At 35.7% G+C, this 23,863-nt stretch overlaps 1 protein-coding gene across 1 annotated transcript in view; it reads right to left on the bottom strand.

Annotated features, from left to right (window-relative positions):
* RP1 (RP1 axonemal microtubule associated) overlaps nucleotides 1–23,863 on the bottom strand; it is a 203,545-nt gene that overhangs the window by 44,507 nt on the left and 135,175 nt on the right. Inside the window, exons 37-42 of the mRNA XM_070942296.1 lie at nucleotides 16,000–16,154; nucleotides 14,646–14,724; nucleotides 10,422–10,553; nucleotides 8,988–9,169; nucleotides 8,377–8,463; nucleotides 2,448–2,580 (exon numbers count right to left, since the gene is read on the bottom strand). Of these exons, the coding sequence (XP_070798397.1) occupies nucleotides 2,448–2,580; nucleotides 8,377–8,463; nucleotides 8,988–9,169; nucleotides 10,422–10,553; nucleotides 14,646–14,724; nucleotides 16,000–16,154 (768 nt within the window). The remainder of the gene's footprint in view (nucleotides 1–2,447; nucleotides 2,581–8,376; nucleotides 8,464–8,987; nucleotides 9,170–10,421; nucleotides 10,554–14,645; nucleotides 14,725–15,999; nucleotides 16,155–23,863) is intronic.

Genomic DNA, 23,863 nt, shown 5'->3' on the forward strand with positions numbered 1-23,863 from the left:
TTATAATAGAAGTAGCAGCTATTTTAGATCTAATTTTGAACATATGATACCAATGTATAAAAGAACCTATTATTCAAATATCAATAGTGTTAAACCAAAGTTTATTGTTCTGGACAGATTTTTTTTCTCCACATTAATGATGTTATAATGATTCAGGTGTACAATTAAAAATGATTTAGATCTTATATAAACTGAGAAACAATTTTTTCTCTTTTATATTGTTTATAGAATTAATAATGCTACTTTTAATTAGAATCCTCATTGCACTGATTTTCATGAAAAAAGATGCAGTTTGTTCAAAATTATCTGCTTTCCTTCTGAACCTATTATAACATTACCACCAAATAAACTAGTTTAAGGAAGGGGATCTTTCCTTAACATTGATCAACATTAATATTAGTTATTACATTAGAAAAATCATTTTGAAAGATGATTGAGTAAGGACTCATAGTTATGAATATGCACCTTAATCAAAGGACAAAATTCTCTCTCTTTTTATAATAATAACTAAACAAACAGTATATAGAAGTTACACTTCAAGCAACCAGTTTTGCCAATCTATTTGTCTCTGAATTAGAATAGGAAGGAAATGTCAGTGTTTGACCATCTATGTAACCCTATTTTTCAAAGGATTCTAGAAATTTTAGCAATACTTAATCTGAAACCAAGGGGACTTAATTACACCTGCATTTTAGTTTTCTACATTAAGCATTTTTGAATGAAAATTCTATAATTCCAATCAAATCCAGTTAAATAAAAGCTGCTGGATTTAAATTAACTAGTTATTTGATCCTGCAACACCTGCAATTAAAAACTCACTCATTTCTAAGTAAGTATCATTACATTAACATCTAAATCCTAATAATGTCAATGAAATTAAACTGTTGTTTAACTTAAATGGTTTTGGAAAATAATAAAAATTAAAGGTTTTTGCCCATAAAGGCAATTTTCAGGTTTTTCTTTAAAAAAAAAAAAAAAGCAATATATTGTAGAAATGGAATTGCCCAAAAATCATGCATAAATGTAATATCACATGATCAGTAACATGTGACTGGAGAACAGTTTAAGAAAATCACTCCAACTATTTTATTTTTTTATTAAATAAGTAATTCAAGGCAGTAGACATACATAACACTCTTTCCTACTCCTGATTTTTCCACAACTGTGTGAGATAGATTGGGCTAAGAGAGAATGACTGGCACAAAGTTACCCAGCCAGCTTTTATGCCTAAACTGATTTCAAGGCCAGCAACTTAACTACTACATTACAACCAGTGGTGGGTTCTGGTTCTCCAGAAATTTTGAGTAGTTCGGAGAACCGGTAAATACCACCTCTGCCTGCCCTTGCCTCTAATTTATTCGCTGCCTCCCAACTCCCAGCTGATCAGCTAGAAGGAAAAACCAGGGCTCACTTAACAAAGAAGAGGGAAAAAAAACCAAGACACCTTAGCTTTAAATTAAGAAGCCAAGAAGCCTCCCAACTGATCAGCTAGAACCGATCCGTTCCTTGTAAACCACTCGGTGGTGGTAGATTGGCAATTGAGGCCAAGCTGCCTGAAAGCGGTTTCCGATGCTCTCGGTGGTGGCAGAGCGGCAAGAAATTGTTTAAACTCTTGCTGCGGCGCTTCAAAGGGCTGCCCTACAGCTGATCAGCGGTAAAAGGCAGTGTAGTATAGACCAGTGCGCTCCAAAAACAAATGGGTAGACCGGAATGCTCCAAAAACAAATGGGAAGACCGGTATGCTCCAAGAACAAATGGGTAGACCGGTACGGCTTTGCAAAGCAGTTAAAAGCCTGGTAGACCAGTACCTCTGCTAAATCCTAAAGAATTGTTTGTCACATGACCATCAAAACACGCCCACAAAATAAACCATGCCCACAGAACTGGTAGTAAAAAAATTTAGAACCTATCCCTGATTACAACTCTCAGAAACTGAAACACATCTTCCTCATCTGTATCAATTACCAACAAAGAGATTTTATGAAATGTCATACTTTTGGACATATTTTCTCAAATATGTACTTTGATGTGCAATCCTGAAAAGGACATGCTATGTCACCATAGAGCCTGGTTTTGCATATGTCACCAATTTATTCGCCCGGTTATTTTATTTTTCATCCCTATCTGATATAACATTTTTGGCCTCCCTACAAACTTCTTCCCATGCCTGGATTTCTTCCTGGCCTCATCTGTGCTACTGTTCCTCCTCACATATGTTCATCTTTCATCAGTTTCATCACTTACTTTTTTTCCATCCCTCTCTAAAATAGCATACAGATTTTTATCATTGAAGCCGCCTGTTTGGAGGAGTATTGTCCCAGAAGCCATCAGTATGACTGCAATGCAGTTATCTGTAGTGTTGACACCTAAGAGTTGTCCTGGATGTTATGTTTCTGCACTCTCAAGTTTGAAAGAAAGGGCTATGTTGTGGTTATCGAACAATGTACCTTTGAGAGGAGCTTCATTTGGTCTTACTACTGCTAGTTCCGTCACAGTTTCTGACCCGTCTTCTTCAAAAAGCCATCGGTTTAAAGGATGAAAGCCTAATTCTTCTTTAGTATCCAAGTCTTTCATCCGCACCTGCAGGATAATAACAATCACAATTTTTTTGTTTCCTTTTTCCTTTGTTTTAATGAAGTAGTCTTGCATACCTATGCAAGGTATAAGGAAGTAGGGACATGTACAGGTAGTCCTTGATTTATGACCTTAATGGAACCTGCCCAATATGACCAGAAGTTATGATCGTCATAAAGCAGGTCACTCACATGATTTTATGACATTTTTTTGCTGCAGTCATTAAGCAAATGCCATAGTTGTAAAGTGACTGCAGCGATTGTAAAGTGAACATAAACTGACCATGGGACGTGGGATGTTGGAACTACAGATTGGTTGCCTTGTGCTTATGCAAAACTTCAGACATCCAGCAGCTGGGATGGTGGCAGCTGCTGCCAAAAATGTAATGTAAAGTTCCTCAAATCAGCCTTGTTCTGATGAAAAAAATCTAAAGGAAGCCGTGTAAACTTTTGGCTCAGCTTTAGGGTTTATCTCACTTTGTTACCATGTTTTCTTCCACTGTGCTGTCAAATTGGGGGAACCCACTTTCCAATTGCTACTTGAAAATGGAGCTCAGAAAGTTAACATTCTGAAATTTACATTCATCATTATACAGGAAATGACCATTTTCAATTTTAGGAAAAATAATTATTTCCTCTTATAATTACTTCTTTACTTTTCTTTGCTCTCTTCTCACTGGAAACTACCCTGCTTCAAACCATGGAACAGGTCTAATGGGTAGAAGGGGAAAGACAAATCTGATCGATGTATCCAAATGAGAAAAACAGGAATTTTCTGATTTATGTTTTGAAATATAGAAAGCTGGATTTGACATTGTTCCTATAAGAATTACATATTTATTCCGTTTTTTTAATACAACTCTGATACCTGGCTTCTTTAAAATCAAAATAATAGATTATGGAGCATATTATGTATTTGGTGCAAGAACAACTATTTTAATATTTTAAGTATAAGCTTTACATAAAGCTTTATATAGACAGTTATTGAGAGAGAATTCTTTTATACAGCTACTATCAGGGAAAATACAGCAATACATACTAGCAGCAAAGAGGAAGCTTTACACTGCCTATTCCTTCCTTTTCTAATTGTGTTTAAAATATTATTCTTAACAGGATGATACATTTATATGTCACTTTGTTCCTTTTTGGGGTAAAATAAAGTAGAAAACAATAAAGCAAGAAAAAGGATATAGAGAAGTTTATACTAACATCATCCACTATGCCTCTATATATCTATAAATCTTAAATGCTCTCTACACATTTACCTTCCATACAAAAACATCTCTATGGTTACTAAAGGATTCCTTTCATATTTATCCATAAATATGCTATAAACTAGAGGACACAACATATCCTTGTTTTATTTTCTGCTCAGTGATGAACTATTTCATATATCCTTTATTTCAATCATATCATTTATGCCATTGAGCAACTTTCAAGTGAATATTACCCAAAATTTCCATAATGCAAATCTATTCGATTTTATCAAATCCTTTTACGAAACCAGCAAATGTATAATAAATTTAATCTCTCACATTGATGCATTTTTTTTTCCAATTACTGGCAGAAGAGCAAAACTCTAATCGGCACAATTTGTGTCTGGCATAAAGCCAAAGTGCAGTTCCCAAATTTTCTATATTCTCATTGAATTTTAATGCCCTTCCAGTTATCAGATGCAGTCTTCGCAAACATGAAATAAATCACACAGTAATTTAATAAGCAAACCAATTCTATATTTTAATATTTCTCCAGTTACACTATGGTCACTTGTAGTCTTACTATTTTTTAACATTGCAGCAGTAATTTCACTCATGTTTATTTCATTTAGTATTTTCCAAGTCCATTTCTTCCTTAAATCCATTCCTAAAACTAATCAAAGACAGTGTGCTACACATTCAGAAATGTCCATCACCCTTATATCTTCATTGATTCTTTCATCATAAAAAAATCAAATCAATTATGTGTTTAGATTTAGATATATTCCTTTACCATGTGTACAAATGAATATATCTGCTTAAATAAATAAATAACCTGGCACTAATCACTATTTTCATTAATTATTCTTAAGTCTCCAAATAGCTCATGGGGGGGGGGGTACTCTCTCATTCCCTCAGATCACCCTACAAAATATGTTTTTTATCCTGAGTCATACTTATTCAGAATGTTCCACAATTTTTCTTAAGATTATTCTGTGGTTTTTCTATTGTTACCAATAGAAACATAATAATGTTACCAATGAAACATAATAAGCAATGAAACATAATAAGCACACCTACATAAAGAGTTCTACTTTCATGAATACATACAATATTCTAGATTACATCAATTCATAGTTTCAGACTTTTAAATATTTTTATTCACAATTAACTTACACTTTAATTTCCCTATAAATATTCATCATCTCTACTGAATAAGATCATTCATATTACATCTTTATATCATCTTTGCGGCACATGACATAACTATTTTTCTTCCTCACTTAATTTATTAATCCATGTGCTTTACTTTTTACTCCTCCAGTATTTTAAGTTTCCTTCTTCAATATTCCAAGTCATCCTCATTGTAATGATCACCAATGCTACATGAAGGATATTCTACTAGCCAGTTTTTGTCAATGTTCCACAAATGGTTTCAAACGCAATTACATTCCAAGTATATTGATACTATTCCATGAAAACTAGATTCTCTAGTCTAAATTACCTTACAAGCCATTGTTCTTTTTATCTGACTCATAAGTACATGCTGGGTACTGACAGATTGGATGCTTAGAAGGATGAAGCTTTTAAATCAAGTCCAATAAATCAACTACTAATATTTTTATGCTTAATAGTTGGACAATAATTACCACTGACTCTTTTTTCTTGGAAATGATACCTCTCTAACTTAGGTGTCAATCACTGTTTGTTTATTTACTTCATTTGAACATGCATTTTTCTTCTTTTGACATTACTTGGAATTAATTAAATAGGTGTTTCATAAATATTGTTCATGTCTTTGTAATGTTGAAGCTAAATTGCACTACTCTATTCTACTAAAGGCTATTCAATGATGTTGAACCTCATTAAACAATGTCTTTATTTATATCTTTTGGGGATTAGTCTCAGAGCTTATTTATTCCTAAACAACAATGAATACTTTAGATTCCATAATTGCTTAGAGACCACATTTTCTTCTAGGTTCCACATTAACCTTTGATTCAAACATTGAGTATTTTCAAACAGATTAGATTTTCCTGGGAACGTTGATTATTTGACAACAAAAGGAAAAGTTAATTTCCTTTAAGGAAGTTATAAAATAAGGAGATAAGTGTAACATGAGATGGATTGTGTCATCTAAACTAGGGAAAGACAAATTGAACTAAAGCCTTAAGGGTATCCAGAAAGCTAAAAGGGGGAAGGGAGAAAAGCTTGCCTTTTTACCTTCATCTTTGTAATCCACTTACTTTTACTAATAAAATAATGGTTACCATTGGAAAAGCTGCAAAGCAAGATGAGGGAAGGCAACTTTTGTTAGAGCAACTGACAGAAAAATAAATTGTCCTAGAAACATTACAAAAAACTGTTTGTAAAAATAGAAAAGCAGATATCTGAATCTGTCAGATCTGATAAAAGTGAACGGAAGAAAGGTTTGTAAAAATGAAAGAAATTGAACAATCTACAGGGCATCTTAAAAGATTAAGCAAATAATAATGAAGTGGAAATTGTAGATTTCTAATGTGGAATATCAATAGAAGAAAGAAAGGGAGAAAGAAAAAAGAAAGAAAGAAAGAAAGAAAGAAAGAAAGAAAGAAAGAAAGAAAGAAAGAAAGAAAGAAAGGAGAAAGAAAGAGGAAGAGAAGGGAAGGGAACAGAGGGAGGGAGGGAGGGAGGGAGGGAGGGAGGGAGGAAGGAAGGAAGGAAGGAAGGAAGGAAGGAAGGAAGGAAGGACAAATATGTTAAAAAATTAAAACAAAATGTACCGTAATTTGTCTTCAAGAAACACACATTAGAAAAATGGATATAAAATATTTTATCTGCAGAAATTTGGGTAAAGAATTTGTTTCAATAGGAGATAAAAAGAAATTGATTTTTTTATATATAAATGTTTCCTCATTTGCAACCAAAACTGATACTGACATGATAATGACAGATAAATTTCTCTGCATGGGTCCTAGATTTTTCTAGTTGGAATTTATGCTCCAAAACAGAAAACAATACACATGTGGACAAACTAATGGACTTATACAAAAATTGGTATTCAATGGAAGATTAGAATGGAGCAATATGTCCCCCAAAAAAGGACAGGACTCCTGAGACATATTTCAAAATAACATAAGGTAAACTACTAAAAGTTTAGCACAGAGATGCAAAAATGATGATGCAAAAAAATACACTTGTTTTTCTGAAAGACACAGATCCTTTTCAAGATTGAATTTGACTATTAGTGTCATAAAATGGAGATACTGGTATTTGTCAAAGACTTTTTCAAACCATAATCCAGTGACTTCAATTTCTAAAAGAAAAACTATTTTCCTCAGATGACTGAATGTTAAACAAAACTATGTTGTAGTAAGAAACAGTAATGGGAGATTGTAAAAAGTAGTTAAAATATTTTTAATAATAATCTTAATAAAGGTACAGACATAAAAATGGTTTGAAATTAAAATAAAGCTTTTATGCGGGAATATTTTATACAGTATAATAGTAAACTAGAAAAAAAGAGAAACAAGTCAAAAATAAGTGATTTTAGATCAGATAAAAGTGAAAGAATTAAAGAAATTCTCCCAAAAAGAAAATGATTTCACAACAAATTAAACTTTTACAATGGTAGCTGTCTTTGTTAGCAGTAAGAAAAAAAGGAAGTAAAAATAATTATGCAAAAGAAAAGAATTTTGAATTTGCAAATAAGCCAGGGAAAGGGTTAGAAGAAAAAAGAGAAAGAGATATTAAAATTACAAGATGGAAATACTATAAAAACATATAATCTAAAGATGAAAAATATTTCACCAATAAGGGAGAAGAAATTTCCTGGCAAAGACTGATGAATATTTAAAGAAACAAAATTTACTGAAGATCACAGAGAAATCATTAATGAATAGTCTCATTACAATAAGGGAAGTTTGTGAAGATATTAAAAAGGTGTAAATAGGAAAAGCATATAGACCAGATCATTTAGCAACCTCTTATAAAAATTTTGGAGATAAATTATTACAAACATTGCAAAACCTGATAAATTCTATTTTACAGACTAGAAAGATATCAGATAGTTTGAATGGAGGCTGACATAGCATTAACACCTAACAAAAGTCAAGACTTGACTTCACCAAAAATTATGATACAATACCATTACTGAGTAATGATTATAAGTTATTCATGATGATATGAGAGAATAAATATGGTTTTACAGGACTTTATTCATGAAGATCAGTATGAATTTTTACCTAAAAGAAATAGTTTTGTTATGTACAACTACTACAAAGATTTGAAGTAGATAAAAGGACTTTTGATTGGAATATAAGACAGAATTTGAAAAAGAATTATGTACAAATGATGAACGTGTTATTTTAAAACAATCTAATAAAGGTATATAAACAAAATTTTGACGCTTTATAACATTTCTTTCTTTTTGCTTTCTATTCCTATTTTCTTTCTTATTCACTTTTCTTCCATTTTTGTTTCTTTTCTAATATTTGTATTGTTTTCATAGTGTTAAAATTTCTTCAATAAAAATTATATTAAAAAGCTGTACTTTTAAGGCACAAAATTGCTGAAATACCATCAATACTAAAGTAGGAAAGTTAACATAAGTAAAAGCGAGGCAATACCTTATGCAGTTTGATCCCTTTATTCAAATTTGAGCAGGATGACAGAAAGGAAAGCTTTGTTATTTGACCAATATCACCAATACTCAACTGTTAAAGGAAAAAAACAACAACAACTATAAATTCACATGGTGAATAGATTTGGATTCTCTCTCTGCATGTATAGGTCTGTCTATCTAACTATTTTAAAATGTCTGCATTTTCATTTTAAAATATCTACATTTATATGCATTCAAATTTAAATCTGTTTTAAAAGAGCAATTAAACTAAAAGATAAAGATATCAGCAACAAAGGTTGGAAAATACTTTAAGTCCTCAGGATGTCAGTTCCACTTTTCACAGTCTGTCATTCCTTCAGTATGTGAACTTTATACTTTTCCCTTTGGAATTTAACAACATATATCTAATTTAGCATTCTGTGTCATCCATTCAATGAGCAAATGCATTTGGAACTTCAGAAGCAGACTACAAAGGACACTAATTCTTTCCTATTATGACTCTTAGGCTTTTTACATTCTTGTGCTCAGTTTCAGATGATGACAACAGTGTGGTGAACCTAAGTAGAAAAAGCAGATTCTGCATCCTAATTGCAATATTATCAACTAGAAACCTACCAGAAAGGGTTCGTTTTTAAAATGTTGAACTCTCTGTGCAAATGATACTCCATTGGTTCCATAGGCAAGAATTTTTATTTCAGGCATTTTTTCTGGAACATGGACAAAGTCTATCCACAGTCTCCATTGTCCTTGGCTTTTTGTTTCAAAACCTTTCATGGGGCCAGATTTTTCTGTCATTTCTGAATGAAATACAAATGTGATCCTAGGTTTCAGTTAAAAAATCAATCTGAACTCATTTATTATTTTGTTATATTTAGTCTGTTATGTTGTCATGTTGCCAATATTTCTAGAGCAGGGGTGTTAAACTCACAGCATCACATTACGTATCATTATTTTTCCCACCTTCGCTAAACTGGGGGCATGGCCAGCATGTGACGCATCTGGCCGCGAGTTTGACACCCCTGTTCTAGAGTAACATAATAAATTGAGGTGTGAATTACAGATGTGCTTTAAATTCACCAAAATTCTGAAGTGATTTCAGGAATCAAAGCAGGTTTCTTTTGAAATAGAATGAATCTAAAGCTCCCCAAACACAAAGCTGAGTAAGAAAGAAGGAAGAGTGTACCTGTGTGTACTGTTGTGTCAACAGTAAATTAGGCATATTGGAGTAATATATTGCCAAATTGTTTTAGGTGCCCATAATTTCTCAATCAGGAATGGAACTTTAAAAAGATTTCTGGAATCAATGGAATTTTGCATGCTGTAATATGAGGGTTTCCTTAGAAACTGCAAGATGATCAAATCAGTCTTCCTCTGTTACTATTTCTGTACTTGATCCATTTCCTGCCTCATCTCACTCTTTGTAACTTGAGTTTTAAACAGACTGAATCCTAAACTGTTTGTAATTTACCATACATTCCTAGCCCTTTCATGCCCAGAGAGGAATCAACATTCAAAGAATGGGAGACTTTAACTACCTTGATATCAACTTCAGAATCTTTGAATTAGTTTGTAGGAAGATTAAATCAAGGCATCTTCCTCTTGAGATGTAGGTCCTTTTGAATTATAAAATCAAACCAAGAGTTGCATCTGAATATGGATAGAGCCTCTCTATTGGGCTTCTCAGTAATTAAGTGGTTTGGTGCACTGTTTCCTAAATTGGCAGTTCTGATATTACTGGGGCTGAATTGCATAAGTCTAAATCTAAGCACTCTTAGATAGGCCCAATAAGTCAAGATATTCAAGCCTTTTGGGTATTTTAGAAGAAATTGTGAGACTGGAAAAATTTACTAAAATATATGTAGCATTATTTGTAAAAGACAACCTATGTTACTCATTCCTACAATATTTTGAAAAGTTGCTTGACAATTTATGTTATAAATTTATGTGAGGCAAATGCACACATGCATGCATACATCTATCTTTGTATCTCTACATCTGTACATCTATGTCTATCTTTGTATCTCAAATTTGAAAATCAAGACACGTGACCTTGTAGTGGGATTAAAGCTTCTGTAAAATCCTTTTTTGACTGTTGATGCAACCAGTTATTATGAACAAAAGTATATGTAGTAAAAGGATAGTTTGTTTCTTCTATTACTATCTTCTCTAGAAACCAATCATCTAGGAGGGGAAAAAAGAAAAAGGTTACCATTCAACTTTCTATGTTTGTTTGATTTACCCAAGTAATAACAGCTATACAGACCACACTGTATAAACAAGTTAATTAAAAATGATACTACGTGAAAGCTTAAATAACACTGCAATGGAAGGACTTTGTGTTGTTTTTCTTTTATACTCTTAAGGTTTCAAGTGTTCAACAAGATTACTTGAAAAGGCCTATTGCTTTCTGAAGTGAAAATCCAGTTATATTTTCAAATAGTGTAAAAATATTGATGGCATCAGTATTTGTGTATTTTGAGATTCTTTGTTACAATAATTTCTGCAAATGATCCTGTCATGGTGCCTTTAAAATGAAAGAACAATAATCAAAGTAATTTTGGACAGAACTACACACATGCAAGATGACAAACTGAATTGTAAATTTAATTCATAGCCTAGCAACATATATCCTGTATGAATTTAAAGTGAATATGTATGATCTATGCTAGGTGTTAAATCAATACATGATTACTGGTGATATTCAGGTAAAAATGAATACCTACTGGTTATTTGCAGCTATACATCTTCCATTATTCTTGAATACATTTGTGTAATTTGCTGTAGCTGCTCCCCATCCCAGTCTCATTCTGCATCCTGTTATTATTCTGGGACTCCTACTCCAAATGTATCTTGAAAGTGCCAGATTAAGGGAGACTACTTTTTGATTTCTCTTTTCAATTATGATAGAAACTGAGTTGACTTGTATATATAGAAAATCCTTCTTGTGTCACTTCTTGCATCTGAGGTTATAAACTTATGGCTGGGAATCAAAATATTCAAAGGCACACTGATCCAAGATCAGTATTACATTTCAGTGTTCCCACAGCTCAGTTTTAATCATGTGATCATGGGGATGCTGCAATAGTTGTGTGAAAAACTCTCACAAGTCATGATTGTCAGTGCTATTGTAACTTTGAATGGTTATTAAATGAACTGTTATAAGTTGAGGACTACCTGCACTTGGTTAACCACTTTTTATACAATGATCCAAAGATGCTTTTTCAAGAGGCAACTAGACTTGCACATGTCTCACTGCATTGTACTGTGTATACGACATTGTACAATTTGTATCTGGGTATTTTATCCTTGGGGTGGACAAGCTTCTGCCTTAGTGTATAATTGGGTTTAAGTGTATTGTTGAAGAGGAAATGTTGCAAAGATATTCTGTAATATTTCTATGGGATTTGTGGAGAAACTCTAGTCTTATCCCATCTTCCTGGGTATCATTTCCCCCTTTCTCCTGAAGCCAAAACACCATGGTGTTGGAGGAGGTGGAGTTGCATTATATATAAAAGATCACTACATCTCAAAACCAAGGATGAAAACCTCCTAGAATCCATATGACTCAATATGAAAGGATAAAATAAAACATTGCTATAGGTATATACTATAGGCCACCCAACCAAGCAGAAGAAATAGATGAACATTTTGCTAAACAATTAACAAATATATGTAGGAAATATACCACAGTAGTAATGGGAGACTTTAACTACCTTGATATCAACTAGGAGACAAACTCTGCAGCAAAAGAGAGAGCAGATTCCTAACCAACCTAGCTCAGAGCTTTGTCATCCAAAAGATAGAGGGAATAGAGGAAAAGCTATACTGGACCTAATTATTACTAATAGAGAAGAAGTGATGGAGAGAGTTGAAGTTGCCGGAACTTTGAATGAGAGAGACAACGTCATATTGGAATTCAATATAATGCAAACACCAACAATAGAACATAATCCAGCCACTGTCTTAAACTTCAAAATAACTGATTTTAACAAACTCAGAGAAAGCCTAAGAAAAATTCCATGGATGGAAATCTTAAAGGAGAAAACAATTCAAGAAGTATGAGAAATTCTGGAAAATATGATCATAAAAGCCCAGTCCAACACAATATCACTGAAAAAGAAAAACAAGAAATCCAAGAAGAAGACCTCATGGTTGCACAAAGATCTCTCTGATAAACTGAAAAACAAAAAGGACAAGGACAAAAAATGGAAAGAGAGACTCATAACTAAGGCAGAGTATCAGTAGATAACCCAATCTGCAAAGATGAAGTCAGGAAAGCAAAGCCTCAGAATGAACAAAAATTTGCAACAAAAGTCAAAGATAATAAAAAGTTTATTCCAAGATATAAATAACAAGAAAAAAGTCAAGGAAACAGTAGATCCACTTAAGAGAGAAGATGGCAGCAGAAAAAAGCAGAACTGCTTAACTCATTCTTTGCATCAGTCTTAATGCAAACAGAAACTATAGCCCAGCCTACCAAAAACATAACTGTAAAAGACAGACTAGAAATAAAAATTAAAATAAACATGAAAATGGTTAGAGAATACCTATCTGATCTTGATGAATATTAATCACTGGGACCTGATATATTACATCCCAGAATTCTGAAGGAGCTGGCAGATGTTATCTCAGAACCATTGTACCATATCTTTCAAAAATCCTAGAATACCAGGGAATTACCTGAGGATTGGAAAACAGCTGATGTTCCCATCTTCAAAAAAAAAAGGGGGAGGGAACAGACCCAGAAAACTACAGATCAATCAGCCTAACATCAATAGCTGGGAAGATACTGGAAAAGATAATAAAAAAACAGATCTGTGAACGTTTAGAAACAAATAAAGTTATAACTAAATGCCAGCATGGGTTTGTTAAAAATAAATCATGCCAAACCAAACATTCTTTGACAAAGTGACTAAATTATTAGACCAGCAAAATGCTGTGGACATAGTATACTTTGACTTGAGCAAGGCATTCCATAAAGTAGATCACAACCTAGTTCTTGGTAAGCTAGAAAAATATGGGATAGATAACATCACCACCAGATGGATTTGTAACTGACTGACAAATTGTACTCAATGAGTTGTCCTTAATGGTACTACATCTACATGGAGGAAAGTAAGCAATAGGCTATCACAAGGATCCGCCCTAGCCCCATTACTCTTCAATATCTTCATAAATGACTTAGATGAGGGAATAGAAGGGAAACTCATCAAATTTGCAGATGACACTAAGCATACAGGAATAGCCAACACTCCAGATGACAAGCTCAGGATCCAAAAAGATCTTGACACATTTGAACAATGGGACCTATCCAACGAAGTAAAATTTAATGTGGATAAAATCAAGGTTTTATACTTAGGCAGGAAAAACCAGAAGTACAAGTTAGGTAAAATCTGACTCAAAAACAGTAACTGTGTGAGGAATCTTGGAATCCTAGATGACAAACACTTAAATATAAGCCAGCAATGTATGGCAGCAGCCAAGAAAGCTAGTAAAATCCTTGGTTGTATTAACAAAGGCATAGAATCAAAATCACATGAAGTATTAGTACCGCTTTAGAAAGACTTAGTAAGACCACACCTGGAATACTGTATCCAGTTTTGGTCACCACATTACAAAAAAGAGTTTGAGACTTTGGAAAAAGTGCAAAGAAGAGCAAATAAGATGATTAAAGGCCTGAAGACAAAAACATATGAAGAATGGTTGCAGGCTTTGGCTTTGGCTAGTCTAGAGAAAAGAAGGACTAGGGAGGACTTGATAGCAGTATTCCAGTATTTGAGAGATTGCCACAAAGAGGAGGGGGGTCAATTTATTTTTCAAAGCACCAGAGGGCAGGACAAGAAAAAAAATGGATGTAAATTAATCAAGGAGAGAAGCAACATGGAATTAAGGAGAAACTTCCTAACAGTGAGGACAATTAACCAGTGGAACAGTTTGCCATCAAAAGTTGTGGGTGCTTCATCACTGGAGATTTTTAAGAAGAGACTGGAGAGTCACTTGTCTGAAATGGTATAGGGTCTCCTGTTTGAGCAGGGGGCTGGACTAGAAGACCTCAAAGATCCCTTCCAGCTCTATTCTGATTGATTGGTGCCTTTTTCTAATTATTCTGAGTTGCTGTTTTCCCATTCCTCTTTACAATGTTTGCATTGCAATGTTTGGTTTGGTTTTCCTACAAAGCACTGCAATAGTCTTTCTAGAACTCATTGTAATGCTTTTCCTCCATTTCACATTCTGTCTCTTTGCCCCTCCCTCCACCCCTCTGTCAAAGTATACCTTTGTTCAAACCTTTGAACCCCACAATGACTTGATTCAGCTTCCCAAGGTGCACTCCTTTGATTTGGTAAACATCCATCTATAATTTGAGAAAAGTTAATATAGTTGAATTTGTATGAAGCAAACTCTATCAGCTATTAATGGGTAAATTCAGTAAACACAACGTCTTTTCTCTGCACAGATGAACATTTCAATATATATAAATCCTTTTTGCAAGGTCATAGCAAAAGGTTGTGCAATAAAGCTGACATCTTAAGTGTCAGTGAGTAGTTTCATTTTATTGCAAATATTAAATCATGGGGTTATGTAAGCATACAGTATTTCCTGGATTTCTTCACTGTTCCAGTAACAGAGCTTCTAGAATCAAATAAAATCCAATGAATTATGATTTTTACACAAAGAGACTTTACTTCTTCTGAAGCATCTTAGATTTAACCTCATTCAAAGGTTATATACTGGACTAGAGTAGGATTCTAAGCTTTTAGGCATTCATCATTTAATTTATATTATTTCTATAATGTATGGTAGAGAAAGGTTGATTTTAAATAGCATTATATATTGCTCATTAAAGCCTCATTGCTTTTCCTTTTCCTATCTCCTGCAAAATGTTATATTAATAACTTGTGTCCTTGTTGTATCATAACAAGTTTTGCCTATGAGTTTTGATATTTCATGTTGAACCTATTTATGGCAGCTTATACTGATCAAAATTTATTCATCAATCATGCAACAAATATGTTCAGTATCACTATTTCTACTCTCCAATTCCTTAGAAGCAATCTGAAGCCAACTCATGGTTGTCATCACTTCAGCTGACCTTGAAATACTGAGAGCATTACTGTGTTCTGTACTTTTGGGGTAAAGGAGAAAGAAAGACAAGAGTTGCCACCTATATAAGAATAGGTCGCCAAGCTCTAGGCAGTTCTTAAAACAACTTATGGTGCTGTTTCAAATATTCGATAGCTAAGGCCATGATAAATCAGTTCTATATATCTGAATGTAGCTGATATCATGGGATATATTTGCTGTTAACAAAGACATGTGAGAGTTCTCAATTGTTGATTAAGTAGCATTACCTACAGACTATCTATGAAAATTATGGTCACATTTTATGAGTGTAGCAAAGGGTTGTTAGTTTATACTGATCCTACACAGATCTGAATCAAGAAGTACAGAATGCATTAAAATAATAGGGAAGATGACTAAACAAATGGATACAGCAAAGTTAAACAGAATTCCATGTCATGCCATTACATAATAAGGAAATTATTCTTTACACTTGAAACATGTCTATTAAAAGCATATGCATACCTATTACGTAATATACACACACACACACATATATATATATTACCTGTCCTCTACCAAAAGTGATTGGTCCTGTTTTAGAATTATTAAGCCATCGTTTTCCTGAGTCACCTCTATCTCCACAAATACAAAAATAAGCATTGCCACTGGCACCAGCTTTCTTCCTGTCTCCAGTATGTACATGGATAGAATACTCAACAACTGATGTAAATAAAAGAAATATATAGCACCATAATGAGAAGAACTGTTGAGATTAGTTGGCAACCACATTGCACTATTAATCGATATAAATTTTCAATCCATTACAAACCAAGATCTTTTCTGTGAGTAGTATTACTAAACCAAATATCCTCCTTAAAATATATTCAAAATGTATTTTCTAAGTACTTTGCATTTTCTGTTTTATTTCATCCTTTCACTTTCACTTATCCCTCTATCCTTGGTATTCCATCTAGGGCACGGGTGTCAAACTCATAGCATCACGTTGCCATCACATAATGTTTTGTGACATTTTTTCCCTTTGCGGAGCTGGGATGGGCGTGGCCTGCATGTGACATACCGTATTTTTCGGAGTATAAGATGCACCTACCTTTTTTGGTTGTTTTTTTTTAAAGTTTTTTTTAAATTTTTTAGACCAACACACATACAAACATACAATGTATTTTATTTGAACAGAGTGGCTGGTTCACAAATTTAAACAGTATTTAGTCATTTCAATTAAATTTACAATTTCTATATTTCCTTTTTGCCATATTTATTCCTCATCTATTTTTTTAAAAAAACCAATATTACCCTTCATTCTCATCTCTAATCTTAATCAAATTCGATTTTTCCCTTCTATTCTATATTATACCCCTTCCCATTGTCATCTATTTTTTTATCCATCCTCAAATTGGTTAATTATTTAATATTACAATTGTTTAATACAAATTCAACATTTTTATATAAATCAATTAGTTATAACTATGTTTTTTGTATATTAATCAATATGAACATGAATATTCCAATTATTTCCATGCAATCCAATTTCTTACAAATCAATTAATTATATTTACCAATAATAATAAACCAAATAATTTCCCCCATATATTCCTCCAAACCACAACTTAACCATTTCTGCTTTCAACACAATATACAATTAATAGTATCTCAATTATTACAATTCCCTAGTTAAATAGAGCTTTTTTTCTTTTGTGTTTTAAAATCTTGAACTCTCCTCTTTTCCCCTAAATTTCCCATTGTTTGCACCTACCCTTTTGGTGAAGAAAAAGAAAAGAAATCTGCCTGCCTAATTTTCCAACGTTGCAGCAACAGCAAAGCCAACAGCCTGCTTTACTTTCAGTTTCCTTTTTCAGCATAGCTAGGGGGGAAAAAAATTGCTCCAGCACTCTTTGAAAGCAAGCAGGAAAGCCCTGCACAAAACAGCTGAGAGCAAATCAGCTGAGAGTCGGGAGGCCAATCTAATCAACTTGTGCTAATTAACCTATGCTGAAGCTGAAAGGGGCTGTTTTTTCTTGCTGTTTGCTTGCAAAAAGGTAACTACTGCGAGGCACAGGCCAAAAGGTGGGGGCCAGTGGGTGGGCAGGGCTACATTCGGTGTATAAGACGCACCTAAATTTTCACCCCCTTTTGGGGGGTAAAAAGATGCATCTTATTCTCCGAAAAATATGGTATCTGGCCCACGGGCCACCAGTTTGACATCCCTGATCTAGGGGCTATGTCTCCCCTACCCCTTGCTTTGTATGATCTGCTGATCTGATTAGCATTCTCCCATATATCCAGTGAATCCATATCAATAATGGGGGAAACAAAGAAAATAAAAGACACAAAAGAGATAGTTCTTGAAAGACCTTTTTTGGCAGAGTTTGTCTCCAAACATTTGTTTGGATAATTACAATCTTCCATCATTACAACTGCATGCCCTTTTGAAATATATGCAATTTGCTCTTGTAAGACATTAGCCACATCTTCTTTTGAATAGAAAGGGTGACAATAAATACCCTCCACAGTATTGTTTTTACTTGTTCTTCAACTTATTTAACCCCAGAAAATCTTTACATCATTGTCATATTCATTAATTTTGATTTTTGAGCAGGAATGGATATTCTTAACATACAATAGAATTTCTTTCCATTTTCTAAGACTTCTGATCCTTTTGAACAAATTCTATTCTGTAACTGCTGTACATCAGAACTGGAACTCACATTGTTTTTATCTTCAAATTCTGAACAATGGTGTATAGACAACGAAGGCCATGAATTGTATGAGCCAATATTCTTTATGATTTTTCAGTGAATAGTTTAAGAGGCTCTATTTCAGCAACATTCCTTTTTTATTTAGTAAATATCCCCCTCAACCCCGAGGGCCTTATTTCAGGGTGTCCATTTCTTTCTTCCACAGACTTCAGCTTGAAGTCCTTATAATCAAGCTTTCCATTCTTTGACCAAACACATTGACTGTGTGTGTGTGTGTGTGTGTGTGTGTGTGTGTGTGTGTGTGAGAGAGAGAGAGAGAGAGAGAGAGAGAGAGAGAGAGAGAGAGAGAGAGAGAGAGAGAGAGATTTGTAACTGATTTGAGGTAGTAGTCTTTCATCTAGATTAACTCATAATTTCAGAAACCATATTTCCTCTTTTGATGCCATATTGATAGTCAGCCACTGATATGTAGTATTCTTATGTCCCTTTCTGGTCTGATAGAATAGGTAAGAATATTACCTGATTACTCCTCAGAGTCTTGAAGTTACTTCCAACATTTGATATTTTGTTGTCCTTGCCCTACTATCTGTTTCTATGTATTTCAGCAGGAAAAGATAATAGTTAATTTTTTTTAATAATTTTAGTAGTTGTTCTGTCATATTCTCGATCACTTCAGAGCCCATGGATTCAGTCAGCATATGTTTGTTTTAGTTCCCCATAGAAGTGAATTACCAATTACAATGCTATTATTTGCTCTTTATCTTTTTATAGGGCACAGTTGCATCCTTTCTACCCTTTAGGGATCCATCATCCTGCCACTAGCTCTGCTGATTTCTTTCTTTTCCTGAATTCTCTGAAATTGTTTCATCCGTAGAAGTCCGAAACTGTTCCTATTCCAGTCTGTACATGTTTCTTGCTTCTAGTTGTTACCTGTATCCACTGCACTTGGTCTGTGGTTTGACTGTGTTACAGCCCTATAAAGTAGATCAGACTAGAACAGTTACAGTAGCAGTATTTTGCAAGTCTGAATGTGTTTCTTCTCCTTCCTCTTTTATCTTCATGTCACTTGGAGACTGGATGACATCTGACATATTTTCATGAATCACTTTTCTGACCTGGAGTTAACCCATTTTTATCTGATCATTGCCTTGGCAATGAATATTCCTGTATTTCAAGAACCTCCTCTATGTTCTTCAGAGAGGAGTTAGTTCAGCTGAACAATTTGGTTATGTTTTTATTTGTGTTCTCTGTCCGGAATTTCCCTTAGTAGATGGGTGGCTATACAAATCAAATCAAATTTAAAAAAATCTGCTTCTGTTGCATAACTTCTTTCTTTGAATTGATAAACCTTCTTCTTTTCTCATCAGTTGAGACATTCGCTTTGTTAGTCATATGTTCCACCAACGAGCATTGTGCGTTCTTCAGCATTGGTACACACTTGGTTAGAATTGACAATGAAGATATTGAAAGGGTGGATAGCTTCTGCCTTTTAGGATCAACCAGTGGTGGGCTGCAACTGGATTAACAACTGGTTCGGTGAGGGTGCACTTTGCACGCGCATGTACGTCTAATCTGCTTGTGCACAGCGTTCAAAATACAGCAATTTGAAGCTCAGCTGCTTACCTTCTAAGACAGCCCCAGTAAGTAGGACAGCGGAGGCACGGAAATCAGCTGTACCGTGCGAATCAGCTGAGCCAGAAAGAAGGAAATATAAGACAGGATAGGGCCGTGATGGCAAACCTATGGCATGCATGCTGGAAGTGACACTCAGAGCCATCTCCCTGGGCATGCGAGCTGTCGCCTGTTGCTTTGTTGGGTTCTGGCACGATGGCCAGTTGGTCTTCATGCTCACAGGAGTGCCAAAAACAGAAAGAGCAGCCGCCCGGAACGCATCCACACGCCGGGAAAATGATCTTCCAGTTTCCGGCATGCGCATGCGCACCGGTCCTCTTGCCTTCTGATGTCTGGCATGTATGTGCGCATGAAGAGCAGCTGGCTGGTGCACATGCGCACGCCAGAAAATGGAACATCATCTTCTCGGCGCACACATGCACACCAGGCGGCTGCTCTTCCAATTACTGGCAGTCCCACACATGTGAAGACCAACTGGCTGGCACGCCGGAACCCAGAAAATCATCTGCTCTTCCGGTTTTCAGCACATGTGCACACACATGCGCGCTCCCGTTTTGGCACTTGGTGCCGAAAAAGTTCGTCACACTGGGATAGGGCGAGAACAGGATAGGGGCGGGTGGGCGGGTCCAGCTGATCGTTGGAACGACTGGTCAGAACCGGCAGCAGCCCACCACTGGGATCAACCATGTATAGAAAAGGAACTAGCAATCAAGAAATACACCATAGACTACCACTCATGAAGGCGTTGGGGAAAAAATATTCAAATGCTGGGATATATCTGTATCCACAAAGATCAGACTCATGCAAGTCATGGTATAGCGATGTGGACTTTGAGTTCTAAGATATGGAATAGTAGCACCTCAGGACAGTGACGTATTAGAAAAGCTGGTCTAGTAAACACTATTAGCTTTTACTGAGGAACATAATTAGAAATCTTGATAAAAGTCTTGCAAGAGTTCCAGACACAGCTGTAGGAAATGGACATTCCAAGCTATTTACATGCTATTTATTTATTAATGTGGATAAACTATGAAAGATAAATATAATTTATTATCAGTGGGGATTTTATGTTTACATTAGTGTATGAAGAACAGTAAAATTGGGCCAATGTTTTTAAAGGGCTGTGCAGAGACCTGACAAGTTGTATTCTTGATGAAGCAATGTTTCTATTGCTGTTTTTGGCATAATTGCTCTTCAAATCAGATTATTGAATTTATATATACTGTGCACTGGTGCAATATCTGTTCTCTTTATCCGGGACTGAGTACAAAGACATTCTCATTAAACTGCACCATTGGTAACAAGAACTATCTGGTTTTCCTGCTGCAAAAGCAGAGGCTGAGAAGAGAGAAGTTTTCCATTCCATTTACCGGGAAGGGCGGGGGATCAGGCAATATGAACTTTGGTAGATCTGATGCTGTGCAAGCGAGCCACAGCACACATTTTAGAGATATGTGCTCCAGTATGTGCACAAAATTAAAAGCTGTTACACATACCCCGTGCCAAATTTCTGTGTGTTCCTTCAGCGGATTATTTCTTTTTAATTGGATGTGTGGAAAAATAGATGTCTTGGTGAAAGATCTAAGCTCTGCCATCAGATGTTGTTCAGTTTCAATAAACTAATTTTCACATTTCATTTTTCCTGCTTTTTTGTAATGCTGTACTCATTTGGGGGAAACCAGAGAATGCAAGATTTTTAATAATACAGTGCAATATGGAATGAATAAAAATATTATTTCCAATTACAGATTATCCTCAGTGTACAGTATATTTTTCCCATTTTGAATTTAAAATTTGTAATATTTAAACTTTTAAAAGCAATTCAAAATGTGTCAAGTCTGGAATATATATAGTTGCTAAGGTAAACAAGTTAAAACAAAATCAGCCAGTGAAGTGGCTATTTTAATTTAGAATCTTTACCTAGGAATATCCCACTAAATTGAATGTACTGACTTTTCAATATATGGGTAGAAGATTTCCCCCTATGTCACAATAGAACTTATTGTGACAGGGGTTGTTCCTCTGTTCTGGTCCTGTTAGACCTCTCAGCGGCTTTTGATACCATCGACCATGGTATCATGCTGCACCGGCTGGAAGAGTTGGGGATGGGGGGCACCGTATTACGGTGGTTCTCCTCCTTTCTCTCCGACCGGTCGCAGTTCGTGTTGGCAGGTGGGCAGAGGTCGACCTCAAGGCCTCTTATATGTGGAGTGCCTCAGGGGTCGGTCCTCTCGCCCCTCCTGTTCAACATTTATGTGAAGCCGCTGGGCGAGATCATCCGTGGCTTTGGGGTGAGATACCACCAGTACGCTGATGACACCCAGCTGTACATCTCCACCCCAGGCCACCCCAACGATGCCCTTGAAGTGATGTCCCAGTGCCTGGAGGCTGTGCGGATCTGGATGGGGAGGAACAGGCTCAGGCTCAACCCTTCCAAGACTGAGTGGCTGTGGCTCCCGGCATCCCGATATAGTCAGTTGACTCCATCACTGACTATTGGGGGCGAGTCGTTGGCCCCCACAGAGAGGGCTCGCAATCTGGGAGTCCTCCTGGATAGGCAGCTGTCCTTGGAGGAACATCTGACGGCTGTAACCAGGGGGACCTTTTGTCAGGTTCGCCTGATCCGCCAGTTGCGGCCCTTTCTTGATCGGGATTCCCTGTGCACAGTCACTCATGCCCTCGTCACCTCTCGCCTTGACTACTGCAACGCTCTCTACATGGGGCTCCCCTTGAGGAGCACCCGGAGGCTCCAACTGGTCCAGAATGCAGCAGCGCGGGTAGTGACGGGAGCAGCCTGGCGCTCCCATGTAACACCGCTCCTGCGCGAGCTGCACTGGCTCCCGGTGGTCTTCCGGGTGCGCTTCAAGGTGTTGGTTATCACCTTTAAAGCGCTCCATGGCATAGGGCCTAGCTATCTTCGAGACCGCCTGCTGCCACCGACAATCTCCCATCGACCCGTGCGCTCCCACAGAGAGGGCCTCCTCGGGGTGCCATCAGCCAAACAGTGCAGGCTGGTGACCCCCAGGGGGAGGGCCTTCTCTGTGGGGGCACCTACCCTCTGGAATCAATTGCCTCCAGAGATAAGGAGAATCCAAGACCTCGGTGCCTTCCGCCGTGCCCTTAAAACCTTCCTTTTTCAGCAAGCCGGGCTGGCCTAATTTTTTAAGTGTTTTTAAGTGTTTTGTTTATTGTTTTTAATTAATGGGGCCAAATTTATATATGTATATTTTAACTGTATTTTAATATTTGTACTTGATGTTTTTACTTGGCTGTTCACCGCCCTGAGTCCTCAGGGAGAAGGGCGGTATACAAATTCAAAATAAAATAAAATAAAATAAAATAAAATTTTGGGATAATTATATTTTGGACCACTGTTTTCAAATGGTCTTCTTGAGGGATGAGTTTAAAGATTGTGGTATTTTGTGAATCGCTTTATTAGTAAATGTGAATGATTTTTTTTTTGAAAGAACCCTTAAGAAATATGTCACTGGCGCTGCAAAATTAAAATATGAAGGGGTCTGACACACTTTAATGGCTAGGCTTTTACATACCACTGATCATGATGTATATCATGAAAAAAATATTATTGTTAATCACAGCTTGTTTTCAATAAGTTACAGGGGTAAACATTGTGACTGAATATCATGAATAGCAGTTTAGCACACAGGACAATAGTGAGAACTTTTGGGTGGCAAGTATAAGTATTAAATATTTGGCAAGGGGTAATGGGTTGACTTAAGGGCTACAATAGACTGGACCATAACACAAAATAGATGGGCAAAGTACTCGTGGATGTGGAACCAGGAATTTCTTTTTATTTTCTTTTGGTTTATGAGATTGCTTGCTTCAAATATATCATATTTGAAGGTCTATATAAAATAAAGTTCCAACCCGCATCTGGAGAGTGGTGAGCCCCTTCTCTCTTAGGATCTTCAATCAGAAATTAGACAGTCATCTGTTGTGAATGTTTGAATTCTGGATTTTCTGCATCCAGATGAGGGTTGAATTAAATAGTCTTCAAGATTACTTTAAAGTCTGAGATTTGCAATATTAGCTTTATGTTTGTATCAGGAAATAAATGTT

Source organism: Pituophis catenifer, unplaced genomic scaffold (assembly GCF_029215685.1).
Source record: "Pituophis catenifer annectens isolate HBS135680 unplaced genomic scaffold, rPitCat1.0.hap2 SCAF_3, whole genome shotgun sequence".
Lineage (NCBI taxonomy): Eukaryota > Metazoa > Chordata > Lepidosauria > Squamata > Colubridae > Pituophis > Pituophis catenifer.